We start from the raw sequence: 18,192 nt of genomic DNA on the forward strand, positions 1-18,192 counted from the left end.
TCAGAATAATGCAAAATCATTTCAACATTGAGCAGTGTTATTATAAGCCTGTATTAAATTTGCAATGGGTTGCCAGTTAAGGTTTTAAGCCTTCAACTTTCGGCTGATGGGCTTATAAAAGGACGAACCTATTCCGCGAACTGAATGATCCAAAATTCAGGCTTTTTAATTGATGTGATTGGCTCCATGTAAAAATATTATCAGAGTAAAAAAGAGGAAGAGAGAAAACATGTCTGGGGCTATTTTAGAAGATTTAGAAAATTAGCAAACCATGTGCATTTGCAAGCGCAAATAATACAAAATTTCCACTTGTGTGAATAAAAACTGAAATGCATGTAAAATTTTAGAGGTTGATTTGTAAAATGGTCTTCCCAAGGGGAGGGAAAATCATTTCTTTGAAACTTTTCAGTTCTCTCACATACACATCATGATGTATTTCCATAAAAATGCAATCAGCGATTTATATCCTTTCCTGGAGCACAAAAAACTATTACTGAACTCGCAATGAAGCCATCAAGCAAAACGATTTTTCTGCAGAAAAGCGAGCTACTACAAATCGCGTGCGCATTCATTGCAGAAATTGCATTTCTTGCCGCAGCAAAATTATGCTCGGCTGTCGCGACAAATCTCGAGTCGCGAGGCAGGTGTGCGCGCATTGGATCTAATTAAATTGGCCGCTGGAAAAATGGGCGAACGGATGGACTCACGGGTGCGGAACTCAACTCCTCTCTGGCGACAAAGGGGACAACGAACTGCTGCTGCTGCTGAGCTTTCAATTACACACACGAGAGCAGGCGAATAACTTGGGCAAACCGCACGACTTGCAAGTTCTACCGGTTGCATACATACTAATACCGCAGGCGCGCTGCTCCGTGAAATGACAGGTCAGCTTGGGCTGACTTTGAAGTCGCACTCGACGCGTCTACGACGGCCACAGTTGTAATTAGGTTTGGCCGGCAATGCCTTAAAATTTCTGGACTGCTACTTGTTGGATTTCGCGCGCCGCTTCACTAGACTGGTCTAACTTTGGCAAACTTTCCGGCTGTAGGAAATCAGTTTCTTGAGCTCCTCAATAATTTGGTTCTGGGGAACGTTTGAGTCACTCACACTGTACTATTAAAAGCTCTATTAATTTATTTTTCAGAGCACTCTAATTAATAAGAAACTCGCGGTTGTTTATCTCAAATTAAAATTACGAAACAGTTGACAGAATATATTATATATATTAAATGGTAAAGAAAAATTCCAGCTCAACTGCGAGGCTTAAATTGTAACTGAGAGGACACTCACCTCATTGATGTGTTTATAAGTCTTGATGAGGTCAACACTGAGCTTGTGGAGGGGTGCGGTGGCGGGGTCCCGAAAATGCTGCGGGATCCGCGCCTGCATAGCCTGGATGTCGGCGGCCGGCGTGCCCAAGCTGCCGGGCGCGGCGGCCAATGACGAGGTAATCTGTTCCAGCTGCTCTTCGGGCACAAGACGGCCGTAGAGGGGCGCATTGTGACCCCTGCCGACCGATTGGTGCAGAAGGCGGCCCACGGAGCTCACCTCGCCAGCTGTTAACATGGGACACGAGAATTAGTCAGACAAGGAAAGTCAGAGAGAAAACAAGCAGAGGTCGATTTGGGGAATTTTCTTCGTTCCCGGAAAAACTAGGTCTACTGGGAAAGCACTTCGATCCGGGTCGCACGCAAGAGTTTAATTTTTAACAACTGCTGTGTGTATGTCAGTGCGCAATCGGTTTTTCCTTTGCCGAGTGCAGAAATTGCCTAGCGTAGAAATGGGCTCGTGGCAAGTTTTATCTTCCTGCCTGCGAGTAATTATTGCGTTCTACGGCTGACTGAGCTGCATAAATCCCTGCATTGCAGAAAGGATTTTGCTCCTTTATTGGTGCATATAAATTGCAAGTTGTTAGCCCAACCTGAAATCCGACCGTGTAGAATATTTTTTTTTTAATTCTTGACTGTCAAGGTAATTTTGTTCAATGCGTATTAAAAATCTAAATTTCTCATTTAATTTACTAAAGCAATATATTTGCTTCCAAAAATAGCTAATGTATTTAATCATATAATGTTAATGCCTACCAAGTTAATTAAGTCAGCAAATTTTGCTTCCGTAGTTACACAAGTATTTAGCGAATGACTAATTATTTCCAACGCACTTTCGTGCGCCATCATTTTAGATTTTGATGTGCATCATTTGAAAAGCCATGACAGGCACCAATTTTTCGCATGCGGTGCGCAACACGCAATAATAATCCAAACTCGAGTCATGCAAGGCTTTTATTATGGCATACCCCCGTCGGCCGCGAGTGCAGGGGGCGTGCTCGTTCGCTGCCTTCTTTTACTGCATCCTCCGCGAGTGTTGGCGACTTATTATTACACACTACACTTGCGGCGGGATAAAATACTGTGCATTAGCCTCTCGAACGAAGAGACGCCGACGTGGACACTTTGGCTAATGCACCGGGGCCACGAGCCAAAACCATCTTGCCGGTGCGATTTATTTACTCGAACTCTTTGTGCCTTGACTTGATAATTACGCCGGCGGCGTCCTTGTTATTCGTGAGACTGTTATTTATATTTTGCCAGCGCATGCTTATATTTTCCACGCTGAGAAATGGCTGCTGGAGCGGATTTTGCGAGAGCAGTTAGCCCATTTGTTTGTCTGAACGCGAAAAGATGAGACTTGAATTGCATCATAATGCGATTTATGTGTCCTTGCTTCTAAACAGTATCATTGTTCACGCCACACGTGCTTCTTTCATTTCACAAAGAAGATTTATCGAATGCTGGAGTAGTTGTAATTAAACACACTAATAAAGTTGGCAACTTGGTAAACGGTATATTATAACTAATCAACTACGATGTACAATAGCAGATATTTAATAGCAAAATTAGTGTTTCCCCATTAAAATCAAGACAATTCCCATTTTTTAGAAATGTGAAGTGGTATTTTTAAAAAAAATGGACACTTGACTTTAATGCCTTGTATTAAATGAATGTGGTCATCGTGAACAAATTCACTTTTCCTGAAACTATATACCGTTGAAAGAGAAAACAAATAATGGTTCATGCCAGTTAGGGCTTGCGCTTGCACTTTGCGTCCACTTATTCTGCCCGCTATAAAAATGACATTTTGCACGCGGCTCGGAAGTAGGCACCGACCGGAGGTACTCCGTGAAAAATTCACGATCCATTTTCTCCGCGTATGCGGGCTAGGCTTTTGTTGAGTTAATTTTGCGGCAACAATAATTACGGCAGGCTGAGTGGCAGTCGTGCGACTTGTTTTTCTCCGGAAGAAAGAACCAACACGCCACCCCAGCAGCCACGCGTCTCTTTCTGTTGATAATAATAATTTCATTCATGAAACGCAGCTACGTGTGAATGGAATATGAATGTCGCACATTAATACCACAGCCATCCATTCAAATCTGTCTCGCTCGCCAGTTTTTTCAATGCCCACTCGAGAAAAAGCAGCTCGCTCGTTAATCCGTTGGAGAGCCGGTTTGCACCGCTTCAAGTTTCTCGCGACCTGCAGGACGTCTCTTGTAAATACAACTCCACTTTAGTCTAATTACACACACGAGTCGCGCATTAATTACAAGGCGTAATAAGTCAGCGTGCAGGAATTTCGTTATCTGCGTGCTATTTTCGCGCGCTATACCCTCCTCTCTCTCACCTCGGAATGCAAAAATTGCTAACGAGACCGTACGTGCGGCGAGCGACAAGTAGATTGCACCAACAATGCGACGACAACGGGTACCTGAATACGAATTGCTTGCTCTACAAGGCTGTGTTAGAGTAGGAAACTAGTCTCTCGATTGAGTTGTTCATGAGCTTATGTTTTTTTAGTTTGCAATTGATTCTCATACTAGCAAGCGAAGAGAGGCCTTATGATTTTATGGATGAATATAAACCATAAAATCAGTTTTTTTCCATATTTAAAGTTATGATGAATCTTCTAAGCAATATGAGATTTTTCAGAGATATTTTTGCGATTCGATTCGTGGAATGGTTCAAAGTGCGAAGCGCCTCCGTGCGTAATTTAAAACAAAATAAAGTCGAAATTAAAACAAAATATTTTCAGCCAAAAACTGTTTTTCTAATTCAAAGTCAACTAACGAAATGTCAAGATAAATATTAATTCGCTTTTAATTTTTTGTTTCTTTTAACTTATCTCACGAAATGCAAGCATCAAAAGCAAGAAGGTGCTTCGAAGAAAATCTCTGCGGCAGGAAAACTGAGAGGCAAAAACATAAGTAGCATCAATACGCGACAGTGATCAGCGCAAAAAGCGTTATTTAGCGTGTTGACGCTCGGTCTTTTTATCCTTTTTGGCTCGCAGACTACATCAAAAACTCAAGGCCGCTGTCACAAAATTTCAAGAAGTGTTCTTGTGGCTTTTGTAGTAAAAAAAATACGGCAATGCGTACGAAACGAACGGAAGGGCGGTAGGATGGACGGGGTGAAGAGGGTGGGCCACAAGGGGAGGCGCGGAGGGGAGCAGCTTTTTCGTTCTCATTACGCTCTCTTTGCTTTGGTTACGTCACGACGAGCACTCGAGAAGGCACCGTGCACGCCGCCGCGGATTAAATTCTGGAGCCTGGGGATTTTTCACTTTATTCCCGGCCGCCTCTCGAAACAATGTTGAAAAGTGAATCCATATTTCGTCTTCTCTCTCTCTCTCTCTCTCTCTCTCTCTCTCTCTCTCTCTCTCTCTCACACACACACACACACACACACACACACACACACACACTTACTCAGCTCCAGATTACTTTCTGTAAGAGCGGCTGATACACCGCGGGGCGGAATTTCGAGATGTATGGGTATGCGTGTGACAATTGAAATTCGCGAACAATCGCGAATTCAAATGGGAAAAGTAAAAAAGTGACCCAGTTGCTGCGGAAGCGAGGTGAAATAACGTACGGTAAATTCAATGAAAGAAAGAATTTTCAATAACTAAGGTTTTTGAGTTTGATACACTCTCATTCAGTACAGAGAAATCTGAACAAAATATCCTGATCCGAGTTCAAAGTCTTAATTTGGCTCCAATTTCACTCTCGCCCTGAGTCCCGACAAACTTTGGCTGCGTAAGCAAATTTGGCAAAAATTCGATCAAAACTCCTTTAGCAGAGCGGCGCTTGGATTTAATCTGAGATTTGCTCCACAAGTGGCGTCGTCGGCAGGACGAACTGTCAACAGCCGTGTAGAGTACTGTAATGATCAAACTTTGATGCACTGGTTTGTGTGAGCATGATTTTTTTTGCCGAAAATAGTAATAGTAGTCAAGTCTGCTCGGGGAGGATAATAATGCTCGGATGGCGCAGGCAGCCAGGTCTTTCTTCTGCTCCTTATTATTGCCGGCGTCGTCGTCGTCGCCGCCGTCGCCGCTGCAGGGATGTGTGCTATTACTTACTCTCCTGGTGTACGTAAACACAGCGCTGCGCCGTAATAAAGGAAATCGGCGACGTCAGAGAGGAGAAGAACGGGTTCGCGTGCATGTTATTATTATCAGCGGCAATCTTTCGCGAGTGACGTCACCCGGCGCGCTCATTTCGTCGTGCACACATAAAGAAACCAATAATTTATGGCTGGCGGCAATGATACGCGGGAGAAAATGCGCCTGCTTCGCTCATCCGCACGTCGGCAACGGTGCAAAGTGTTCGCAGCAGCTGCAAATCGCAACGATTTCGGATCACGAAGTGGTTGCCTGCCTGCCTGCTTTCCACCACTTACTGCCGGTGATCCGTAAAGCGCCGAATTTGGACAGGTCAGAGGAAGCACCGCTTCTGCCCTCGAAAACGGCCACACTGACTGCGAGAGTTACTACACACATAATCTGACTCGATTTATATCGTCTTTGCTTCATCGAATGTTTCGTCGACTTTATGATCGCAGCAATGCTTCCAATTTGTACCAATTTTATCTCGGCTATTGGAACTCGCTCGAACCGAATAAAAGGGATACTTTTTCCGGTTTTTCCTTTGCGTTCTCCCCCTCACTTCTCATTGGGCGTTAAATCAAGCGAGCTCCAGTATAATAAAAAACCAGAGCAACGCTTCTTGAGTTACAATTCTATGTAATTTTCCTGACTATTTTGCTGTAGTTTTGAGCTGATCTCATAATCGATCTGTTTCACAACGCTCTAATAGAAGTTAAAAAGGGGAAATCAGGTCTGACAAATCTTTAAGTAGTAAAATGCTGTCCAGTTAACTAAGAATTCTACTTTCATCATCATTAACGAACTTTTTGCATACTATCATTAAAATCAAATCAATTATTTAATCAAGCATTAAATCAAAAACTGCATGGAGCTGCTTATTGCAGAGTAACGAAAACAGCGATAGCACTGCTCAAAGTTGGCGGCTGCGGAGTGGGTCCGACCAGTTTTCCGGGTATTTTTGCGCGATTTCGCGGCCTCCGCGTTGGTGGAGAATTCGACCGTGAGTCTATGTCTATGTTTGTGTGCGTGCGGTGGTGGCCGGCGAACACGGACGCGAGCGAGCTGGCAAGCAAACTCGGCAGTTGTGCGTGCGACCGCACTTTGCACACACGCAGCTGCGCCTTTTCGGTTCAAAGTCTGCAACCCGCTCGACGGCCCTCTCGCTCTCGTTCTGCGGTCAGGCCCAAGTGCGTCTCCGCAACAAACGCGCGCCGACAACAGTCCGACATCAAAAATTATTGCCACCGCCCTCTCTGTTTGCGAGCTTGTTTGCGTGCGTCTGTCCGTCTGTTTGTTTGCCTAAATTATCGGCGGCCGCCGGCTGAGGGAGCCGATTACACGCGCCCAACCAACGAAATAACAATACTTGCAAAATGGGGAAACGGGGTTTGTTTCTGTGGCTTTTTAAGCTTTTCTGTCCTGAATTTATTATATTATACGTGGCTGCTGCCAAATATCTGGGTGGCGATTTTTTACCATCAGGTTACTTGATTGGAACCAATAGGAGTAATTTTAATCAACTTGATGTTTGTGCTGTTATATAGCCATAAAGCATTACGAGTTATTGTACTACAATTTCAGACGACGAGTACCCTAAGAGAGGTATAAATAATGAAATTGACCTTCATTCTCGTGTTTTGCCATAGCCGCTTTTTGGCTCCAGCACACTCGCCTTTTTTAATATTTTTCATACTTTTCCTTTTTCATTTTGGCCAGTTTGGTCAATAATGAAATTATTATTATAAGACGAGGCGGCTATGGGATTTCTTCATTTTTATGGCCCTCATCACGAACTCTTTCGCCGCCGCATTTAGTACAGAGTAATATGTGATATATGAACAACCCAGTGAGGTGAGTGTGTGTTTTGTAGTACGACGCCGCAATAAACTGCGCCGCCGCCGCACTGCTTATTATGCCCTGGCATTTTTCGTCAAACTTGGCAGCCGGGCCCGCTCTTTTCTTTTTTCGTTTTATGGTCGCCGCACGGCCCCAAGGTTGGAAAATTAATTGGACTGCCGTATTTTTTTAATTAAAACAACCTCCTACGCTGTACTCAACTTCAAACTGAGAACGAGCGGATTTTGGTTAATTAGCAGACTTTCAGGCAAATTTTCATAAAGAAACAAAAACAATAAGCCAATTCAGCTTATACTTAAATGGAAAAGCAAATTACGCAATTTGTTAGACACAAATCTCTTGAACACATGAGGGAGGAAGTTATTTATTGAAAACAAGAAATCATCTGAAAATTTCAAAGTAATCAGGCAGCATCTTTATTGTTTGTCCAATCTCGTTGACGTTTCCCCCAGATGGATATCATCAGAACGATTCTGCGTGCGCTCAACGCAGGCATGATGAACCCGCACAAAAAACCTGTCAGCATCGGTAAATTGGTGAGTCGCTCGCGGAAAGTGCGAGCCAAGTTGTTGCAAGACGCAATGCCTGCGCGCAAAAAGTTTGATACTTTTCAGTTCATATAAAAGTCGATAAAAGCATGCGATCTTTATTTTGACTAGCTTCTGATTACGCGTCATGAAAAGGAATCACTCGATTTCCAACAGCTGGTTTTAAGAGGTCAATGTATCATTTAAGGGATGCAGCCAATTCGAATTCATCGAGATGCTAATTATTATTGATATGCATCTGCGTTGGGGGATTGAAACAGCTATTCATTAATGCCAATGCACTCGGAATTTAGCTGCAGGCAGCTGAGCTATAATTGAGTTTTTGAACAGGCATAATTATATCAGAGCGTTTTTCGGTAAAATATTTTTTTTAATTATTCATGCTAATAATTCTGTTTCAGGAGCGTCTAGAGACACTTAAGGATAATTGATTCTACGAAAAAGCATGGAAGTTAAGCAAATTCAGTTCTAGATGCAGTGTAATACCCTCAAAAAATTTTAATCAGCACCCAGCTGGGGTTAGCAGGAGCAGATGTTTTATTTTTCTACACTTTGCTCTCCTTTTTATCTGTGGCACGGCCCGAAGCACAGGTGTTCCTGGCCGCGGCGTGTCGTCAGTAAGTATACAACCAGTCTGCCCATGCGAAGGCAAAAATTGGAAGCGGCAGCAGTGGATGGATGGATGCTGTCTGCCTGTCGGTCTGACTCGCCCGCTCTCGCTAAAAGGCCTCTTTGCTTATGTGCGGCGGGGTCAGGGGTGCAGCCCGCTAATCAATACACACGGCCGTCCCGCGGTGAGAACCATCCGACAGTTTGCACTCACGTCGTTATTATTATTATTTCCAGCAGCATATAGGCCGCAGGGCCGGTCGGCATACATCGCTTTTGATCCAGCGCGCAAGATTGCACACTGCAAATTCAATTTCAGGCCCTTTTGCATGACAATAATACGACGAGCGAGCGGCCGAGACCGTCTCAAAGGTGTTTTGCATTTGAAATTGGGGCACAAAATTGAATTTGCGAGAGCTGATGTGACCGGGGTTTACGCCCGTTTAAACGTTTTCCCTGCGATTTGGGATTAGACAAGCGGGACGTTTATTTCTGTTAGATCTGCTCAGACCTCACAATTGCCATGGTTTTATGTAGAAATTTTAGTGGTCAAACTTCTGGTAGCACTCGCAACGCTGGTTAGAATAATTAGAGATAGACGTGTTTAATGATGTTGGATGAAACATGACATACATGAATAATTAGCGCACGCAAGGCAATAACTATTTTCCCATTATTTACCTCGAATGCAAGATAAGTATTTTTTAATAACAGAAAACCTCATTTTAATACAGGCATTGTATTGAATATGAGTGAGCAGTTTTGTAAAATTGGCCATGAACTTTCTTACAGTGCAAGTCCCCAAATAGTCAATTGCCTCGGCAGAAGTAGCCATGGTACAGGAAATTTGCTTCATGCGTGGAAACAACAAGGCAATCCACCTAACAAGAAAAAGAAAAAGCCAGACGTGACCTTTTCGTCCGCTTGAACTCTCGCAATTTGGTGCCTGCGAGAGCGTTCACGGATCGACAAGTGCTCAATGTACTCGCACACACTCCACCTTAATTAAAACAGATAAAATCAGACAACTGCACTGCTCATCCAGACTGAAATTGTCGAATTCGCTTGAATCTCGGCGGCTGGGTCTGCCGACGCCGACCGAGGTGGATTAGGTGCATAATTAGATGTACGAAAAAGGCTTCGCGTGCAGTGTCGTTTTTTTTGCAGCGCACCGGGCATTTGCAAGTAAAACACGCACTCAGACGGTGAAAATGCGCTGCTTACAAATTAATCGGGTGCCCTGATAACGTCCAGCGCGCTTGTTGTCATCATTATTTAATCCGGCAAAAATCCAATTAGCAAGCGAGCAGAACTACATCGTCGACTCTTGCAGGCCAGATTTGCGTCGGTGGGTGGGTGTGGCGGAAAATGGTATCGGAGTTGGGGGAGGTCAAGAGTCAGTCGCATGGGACACGCGTAATTTGAGCCCGCCGACAGACTACTTGCTCTCAGCCGGGCAGGTACAACAAAAACTAAGGGCTTCTGATTCTATTAGGCCAAGCTGATGCGCGCGTGCACTGCCATCACCGGTCACTTTGTGTATGTACTTACGAATGAACGCAAAAGGCCCACCGGCCGGTCAACTTAAGCCAGGTAAATAGCTTTTGACAACCGTTTAACAGCACCGCCGGGGTGAAAGTTCGCGTTGCCCGATTGGTCTTGTGCGTGCGGATCAAAATTCTAAGGCAAACAAACAAGACTGCAGGTCACCAGAGATCTACTCTAGTTTCTGCGTAAATGCCTTTCCCGCTGTTTCAACCATAGTCAAGTTAGTTTTATTTTCGGCCTTTTTTTAGTACCAAAAATAAAATTTTTGAAATCCAATAGAGAAAGAGCTTCTTGCCAACTCAGTTTTTCATTTTATTTTTTGCGACTAACACGAGTCTAGACGTTATTATCGAGCAAAGGTGCGTCAAAAGTGCGTATCAAAGTTTGGAAAACAGTCTACGCACTCCATCAGTGGTTTGTTTTGCAAACGAAATTCGTCTGCCGCCCTTTTCTACTCACCCAGCATTTTTTCGCCACTAAGTTGAGTTCCCCGCCCCTTTTTAATTAAGTCCGTCTGACAGACGATTAATTTTTAGGTGCGCATGCAAACCAGCAGAGGCGAGAGGAAGAGAGCACGTGCGTCACTTGTTAATTTTTTCTCCTTCCACTCTGCGGAGCAAGCGATACAAATCATCACCTCCTCTTGTTCAAAAAGAAAAAAAGCGAGAAAGGCAAAAAATACAACAAGATAGCTGAATGCTGAGTGAGGGTTTTTTCCGCGTGCGTGTCACAATAAACAGTTTAGAGTAACTTTCGTTCTTTCTCTCTGGCAGTATTTATTTGCGTCGCTGGCGTGGACCTTTCAAAAAGAGAAGAGAGTGATCCCATGAAATATGAAAAGGATCAAATTATGAATTGCTGTGACTAGTAGCCGAACATAAGCACTCTCCTGACCATTCAAAAATCTAGCGTAGTTGAACAATGTAGGCGACTTAAATTTCAATGGCAGTAGTGTTAATGTCTCCAAGAAATATTCAACTCTGTCAGCATGTTTTTAACTCTAGCTCCCTGACTATTTTTAATCAAATTTATCTTGCATTATTGAATTAAATTCTTTTATTCCAAGCTAACAATATGACCCGGAGTAATATTGCACTAGCAAAAACTGCTCATTAGCTGTTTCACGGAGATAAGGACTGTATATGACACCAGTCTACTTGGTGGGTCTACCGCCATAATCGAGACGAAATTTTCCCGTTGAGGCCGTTGACGACGGTCGAGGAGCACGATCAGTGAGTGGCATCGTCATCTCACCGATCGTGACTCGCGAAAACTATGCGAAAAATGCGCGTGGAGAAAAAAGCGGCGCGCGATTGGGTTGCTGAGGCCGCCAGCACGGAATCAGAGAAATCGCCGTGTGGATCTAGTTGCTAGCTTCATTTTTTTTTTCACAGTTGCGGTCTCCAGTTTCAACCACCGGAATTCACACCTTCTTTAGTGAGCAACAGCAAAAATAAACAAAGTTTTAGACTGTGTGATATTTTCCATTAGGTCGCAGACTAGGTGAGAAATTTTTTAAATCTTATAGGTAAAACCAGCTATTTTGAGCTTACACCTCACAAGCAGTGCAACATACATCCAATAAATAACTGTCGACAACTACTCTACTTTATTGACAAGACACCAGATCCAGTTTTTGGTGAATCTTTGTAGTTTTAACTTCGTGTCTCGAATATCTAGTAATTTGTAGTCAAGTTAAGCATTACATATTATACTCATCTCCAACAATTTATCAATGTTTTGACTGTAAAAAATTAAACTATCAGCAACTTAAATTTAACTGATTAGTGAAATCGTAGTGAATCCACTAAAGCACGTGGTGATTGGTTTCCATTACATAACAATTCACTTGGCTACGATTGCCGGCTCGGTTGGTCGGCGACCGGCTCCACACCCCTTTTCGCTATGACTCACTCGGAGCCCCTAGCAACAAAGTGGCGGCGCGCCCCGGCGCCCTCGCCGTCAGCGCATCGGCCCCTGCGCCCGGCAACAGGCACACGCGGCCTCCAAGGCCTTCGGGTCACACCGTGCGGGGGCTCACAGGTCACAGGGTCGGACACCCTGGGCGTCAGGTCTGCAACCCTGCACCTCCTGCGTGTGCCACGTGCCGTGTATCCTCCACTGCTGATGCTGGTGTAACCATAGAAACGATGACGTCACTATCATAGCGAGCGGCGCAGCTTTTCTCTCGCAGCTACTGCATTCCTCCTGCCGCACCCCTAAACAGACACACACTCGCTCGCATCCCTCTGTCGCAGTGGCCCCTTGTTTAACCCCTGACCTTTCCACCCCCGCACATTTGCCCAGAGTGCGCCCAACTCTTCATCAGACACATGCGAGTCTTTCTTTGGAGGCTCAAAAATCTTGTTAGCACCAAACACCAGATTTGACCGAGATTTGTGTTTTGGCCGTGCCCGTCACATGCTATGATGTGCATGGAGTGGAATTTTGTGAGAAATAAATTTCCATTCCTCAAAATTGCAATTTCACAGCCATGCTGCATCCAGACTATTACTTCGCAATAAAATAACTTTGCACTCAACCGCCAGGAATTCGGGATACGTGTTAATGTCCAAGCTATGTCAAGGGGCAAACGATGCTCTCATACGGGTTCACTTGGCCGGTCCCCTATTCGAGGCAGGTTTTCAAATTTATAGACTCGACCTCTGACACGAGCAGCGTTTTCCAACCAAAAGTAAGTAAGAGTCCATTAAAGCTAACGCTGCAACTCTGAAGTGCTCTCCAACATGAATCCGTAGGCCGTTCGGGTTTCGCAAACTGGACCGCCATAAAGAGAAAAATTCAGTCGAAATAAAATTGAACTGATGAAAAGCCTTGAAAACCTCGAATTCGTCGAACAGGAATTAAAATAGCGCAATGGATTAAAGTCAAGTTTGCATTAAATCAAATTTTGTTTCAAAAAAGGAGACGAGATTAAAAAAATAAAATAATGTACTAGGCGTACAACAATAAAATTATTACATTTTAAAGTTTTGCACAGTTTTAGAGTCGTGTTTTTTGCACGACACTTTTGGATGTGATATTTTCAGCAATCGCTGGAAAATTTACATTTTTTACAATCATCGTGTGATTCAAGATGGAAAATGTTATTTAAACAAAAAATAAAGCGATAGCAATGACAAGCATAATATTGATCTTGAATATGAGGTTCGCCAATTCACATTTGAAAATTTTTTAGTCTGAAAAATTATTCTGTACAAAAATGATGTTTGTTAAAATTATTTGTCTATTCAATATCTTTGAGTTTCAATTTTTTATAAGTATCAGTATCAGGGAGGTTAAAAACATATGACAAGATGTAGTGCCACTGCGCAACAAGCCGGTGACCATCAACTTTCCAGATTTGGCGAAATACGCAGCGACGTCGTTGGTTCGCAGTTCGCAGCGGGTCGAACGCACTCGCTCAGCAACAGCCGTCTCGAAGAAAAACAAACGGTGCGGTGCACGAGAGAGCGGACAGAGGCGGAAGCCAATCGGTCTGACAAACGAGAGCTTGGCACTCTTAATTACACGCGATGCGACCAGCCGGCTTGCGGCGGGCGATAAAAAGCGAGCGGCAGAAGAATTAGCGGAAAGAGAGTTATGACGATGACCTTGGTCATGTGACGTCACGTGGAGCGCACATTGTATGTTTATAGAGCGACGGCGGCGGCGGTCGGGGCTCTACGACGCACACAACGTCACTCGCGCAAGCAGCAAGCCGGCCCAGCAACAACCACGTGAGAAGAGATAATCACTGCACCGCTTGTTCGAAGGCTGCTCCGTCGTTCGCCAGCTTCAAAAGCACCCGGCCGGCAATCGGACCAACTGCGCCGCCGATTTAAACGCCTGAGTGGCCGGCCGAACGGCCAGTCCGCCTCCGCCAGAACAGATTTGCTAGAAATCGAGTGAGAGAAAGAGCATCAGGTGCACAACGCAAAACGGCATCACTAGCAACCCACTGAAAATATTGTTTTCCTCCCACTCTTCCAGCATGGTCCAAATGAATGGTTATTGTTTGTAGTTGGTTGCTGTTTTCTCGCAATTAGTTTTCAGTGACACACTTTTGCCAAAGCGAGATTTCGCAAAAATTTGTAGCAAGCTCAATAAACTAGAATTTTTTATAAACAGATTTAGCAACTCGTAAATTGTTTCCATCCATCTTACATTTATGAGGCAAAATCACTTCCGGGAAAATAATCTTCATAGCTCACGATTTGCTTCTTGCTTCATTCACAACTGAAGAAATATTTAATATATTAAAAAAGGGAAAATGTTGCATTGCTTGCATTAGAGAAATTCCCAGTTTCTAATCTAATTTCCCACGAGCCGATTTAGAGTTTTGCTCGTCGGAGCAGAGGCGCCGCACGGCACAAAGCCTCGTGGATAAATCATGTGACTTGCTGGCAGTTGCAATTGAGCCCAAATCGAGCGCAACGCCGGCGATAAATAATATAAACAAACAAGGTCGCTGAACTAGCGGGCGAGTGCGCGAATGTGCGTCCGCTTTCCGAGAGTGCACCGCGCGCGGCTTGTGTGCATGTGTACGAGCTAGCAGGCTGAGCTGTACAATAGCGCTGGGTGCGATGTTCGCTGCAGAAATGTGCGCAAGGACGAATAAGTGCGTTGCATTCGCAGCACAGCCGCCCGACGACAACCCATGCGACCTATTTCCCTGCGTACGCCACGATTTCAGCTGCTTTTTGCAGAAAAAGAAGGCGGATCCCGGACTTTGTATTTAGAACTGCCGCTATCACTCCTTCTCTTATCGCGAATTATGTTATCAAAGTTTGCTCGCTTGTCTCGCACATTTTTTCGACTGATACCGCAAAGCAAATCCGCCACTGCGGTTGTTGTTTTTCGGTTAATACTTTTCAAAGATAAAAATATGTAGCTTACAAATCACGCCTGTGTCCATTTTTCAACCTGTCAAGAATGTATAAGCCTTTAATCCCGTGTTTACATTTCCTTTAAATGTAACCAGATACGCTGCTACCAGGCATAAGTAATCCCCATAAATACGAGACACGGATGTTGTTGCGCTGGGATGAAAAGTGCAACGACAAATTCCTGCTGCGAGACATAAAAACCCGTAAAGCTGCGTTTACGGCCGCGTGTTATATGATTATCGCGATAATCGTCATAAAAATAGCTCTCTCTCTCTCTCTCTCTCGCTCTCTCGTGTGTTTCCCGTCCATCCATCTTTTTATCATCAATTTTTTCGCCGCCGTTGCCGCTGCTACTGCTGCCGCCGCCGTCTTATCAAGTAGGTCAAACTTAGGAAATGAAGCGCAATATAATAAAGTGCCGAGCGTTTTATGAATGAATGAAATCCGAGATTACTGCCGGCCGTCTGGTGGGCGGAGCGGCCGAGGCCAGACCATTGGACGCAGCCGGCAGGCCATGGACGGATAATGCACCGCAGATTATCGCGCCGTTTATGCTGCTCTTCGGCCCCTTTGTGTCGCCTTGCCTGACCCCAGCGGCAGCGACCTGCCAGCGCAATATTTATGTGCCGGCCGACTCCCGCCAAATAATAAAATCCCGGCTGGCACCCTCTTGTATCTAGTATTGCACGCTTTTATCTCGTTTTCAGATCGCTCCCCCTCTGAAACTCGCTTTTAACATCCAATTTCCGCGAGAACGAGCAAACTTTTTGATGTTTCCTCTACTGGAGAGCTGAAATGCGCGGGAAAAATAACATCATCCGTTGCTACTGCAGAAACGTATGGAGAGAAGTTAAGCGGTATTTTCCCCGATGTGCCCAATGATTATGTTAGTTGCTTTCAATCTTTAAAATAATTATGACAAGATTTTATTTTCCAAATTTGATCACCTTTACTGTTGAACAAGGCTTATATGAAATTAAATAAAAGATTGAAAATTTTAGCCAACGCTTTGCTGTTTTTTTTTCCACTCGATTTTTCCTCCCCTTTGGCGTCACGACGACCTCTTCTTTTTGGCTGATGGCGCTATCAACCAGCCCATTTTATGGCTCCTCTACATGTATTAGGAGGTGCTGGTAATGGAAAGAAAGGAAGGAAAGAGGCCCCGCTATAGAACACACACATACATATACTCACTTGGCGACAGACAACCCTTTGCTCCCAAGTGCTCGCTCACTGGCTTGCAAGCGAGCGGGCGCGCGCGCGTGTGTGTGAGCGGACAGGTGGTCTCGATGCCGCCGCTTTAAGTTTCGTGCATCCACCTTTTCACCCCCCATAGACCGTTTCTTTTGTTACCAGAAAATAGTCCATCATCATGTCTTTTTATTTTTACAAGAAGCCCGTTTCTTTGCTGAAAAAAAATGTGTCAATTTTATCTCAGATTAATGGCGTTGAATGCAATGTTATCGTCATCTGTGGACTTCAATTTTAAACGATATTGAACTCTATTTAATATAAATAAAAAAGTTAGTAAGTATATTATGAGAAGCGGAAGCAAAATGCATCTATGAAATTTAACTGAAAACAATATCAAATTGATATTGAATTGACCGTAGGGCGAAAACTTAATATACATTTTTAGTTTGGTAACAATTCAACAAATATTCCATGTTGGTGCTTCGGTCGTTGAGTAAAGTAGTATGTAGACTGGTCGTTTGTTCATTATATTCGAGCGATTAGGCCAATTTGCCTGATGCAGCGGGCGCTTAATTAACTGGGCTGCGTCGTTGTCGCACATGACGAAAGCATACCGTGCGTGGCGACAAACGACGGGAATATTTCCTTTCAGTGCCGTGCAAGCATGATGCTAAAAGCTGGACCACAATGGTCGGCGCGCGCATTATTGCGTTTCGCTCGAGCACCGTCGCCGGAATTGAATTTCTTCTGCCGCTGCGCGGTATAACGAAGTCGGCGTGTCTCCGCTGCTGAAAAGTAACGAAATTTTCCGTCGTCGCTGACCAATCTTGTTAGCCGGCAGACCAAGCAAAAATTGGATCTGGCGATTTGACCAATGGCAAGGAATTTGTCCTATGCGCCTTGCCAGATATGGAATTTCCATGGCAGAAAGCTACCTGTTTCAAATTGGAGATTTCTGGCGAAATTGAACGTGGCACCGTTGCATACCAAACTCAACAACCAGTTGATAAGCTCTAAGCGGGGCGGAAATGCGAAGCGCTAGTTCAAACATCGAGTTGTTCACAACATGGACTGACTTTCCACCTCACCACGGAGTTTGTTTGCTTTTGCTTTGTGACGAACCAATGCAAACAACTTGGCGAGTGATTTTCGGACCAAGTACCGCGTGATTGATTAAGTGCCAAGTTAGTTAGCTGCACCGAATAATCAAGCGCAAAAGCTCCTCGTGACATTTGGTGTTCCGACGGCCGGACTACCCCAGTTGACGTGACCGCAGATATAAATTCGGCTAGCTTTCGATTGTAATTACGCAGGGCGGACAAGGAAAATTAGCGGCCGGCACAACGATGATGAACAGCGCTGAGGGGTCAGAGTGCGTGGATGTGAGGGCTGAATGTTATCTTTGTACGTTCTTGCAACAACGTGCGCGATTGGTGCGGTGTTATTATTATTATTATTTGGGATGAGAAATAGACCTCATAAAACACCAGAGGCAGCCAAGTTTGTTTATCTTGTGGCGACTTTGATGAATCGGTTTAATTGCTGTTCCGTTTGATTATATTTCTTCAGCGAGTCATTTTCCTTGACCTCCCGGCAGGAAGGAGCTGTCAAAAGTCCTTTTGCAGGCGCTGTTCTGTTTCGTGTTTTGTAAAAAAAAAATTGCAATATATCGGCTAACAACTCTCTCCCCTTGCTGATGTTGCGTGTGTTCAAAACTGAATATTAAAAAGGCTTGTCTCTGAAGGGCAATTTAATTTGACAATCCGTACATCCCTTACTTTAACGACCGCGCTCGCTCCCCCTGCTGGCTGGAAATTATTTCGCACGCACAGATTACCCTGCTTTTCACGCGGGAACAAAGGGATGTATGAGGCTAGCCGGTCGCCATAAATACGAGCGGGCACGTATTAATAAACAAATATGCCGGGGCCGGCCGCAAAAACAGCAGCAGTCTGCTGCTGGAATCGGTTAATTTGCCAGATAGAGGAATGTCTAATAGTGGCTGCGGCAATAAAGGGTCTGCAAAACAGCATTATTACGGCGGGCGAGCAGGCGGCGAAAATAAAGCAACGGCGGCGAGAGAAAAGCGGCAGACGCAA

The 18,192-nt window shown here is 44.5% G+C and overlaps 1 protein-coding gene across 1 annotated transcript in view; it reads right to left on the reverse strand.

Annotated features, from left to right (window-relative positions):
- The window catches only part of mnb (minibrain), a 46,759-nt gene that overhangs the window by 13,638 nt on the left and 14,929 nt on the right, over positions 1 to 18,192 (reverse strand). Inside the window, exon 2 of the mRNA XM_065489628.1 lies at positions 1,291 to 1,556. Coding sequence (XP_065345700.1) covers positions 1,291 to 1,556 — 266 coding nt within the window. The remainder of the gene's footprint in view (positions 1 to 1,290; positions 1,557 to 18,192) is intronic.

Source organism: Cloeon dipterum, chromosome 4, assembly GCF_949628265.1.
Source record: "Cloeon dipterum chromosome 4, ieCloDipt1.1, whole genome shotgun sequence".
Taxonomy (NCBI): Eukaryota; Metazoa; Arthropoda; class Insecta; order Ephemeroptera; family Baetidae; genus Cloeon; species Cloeon dipterum.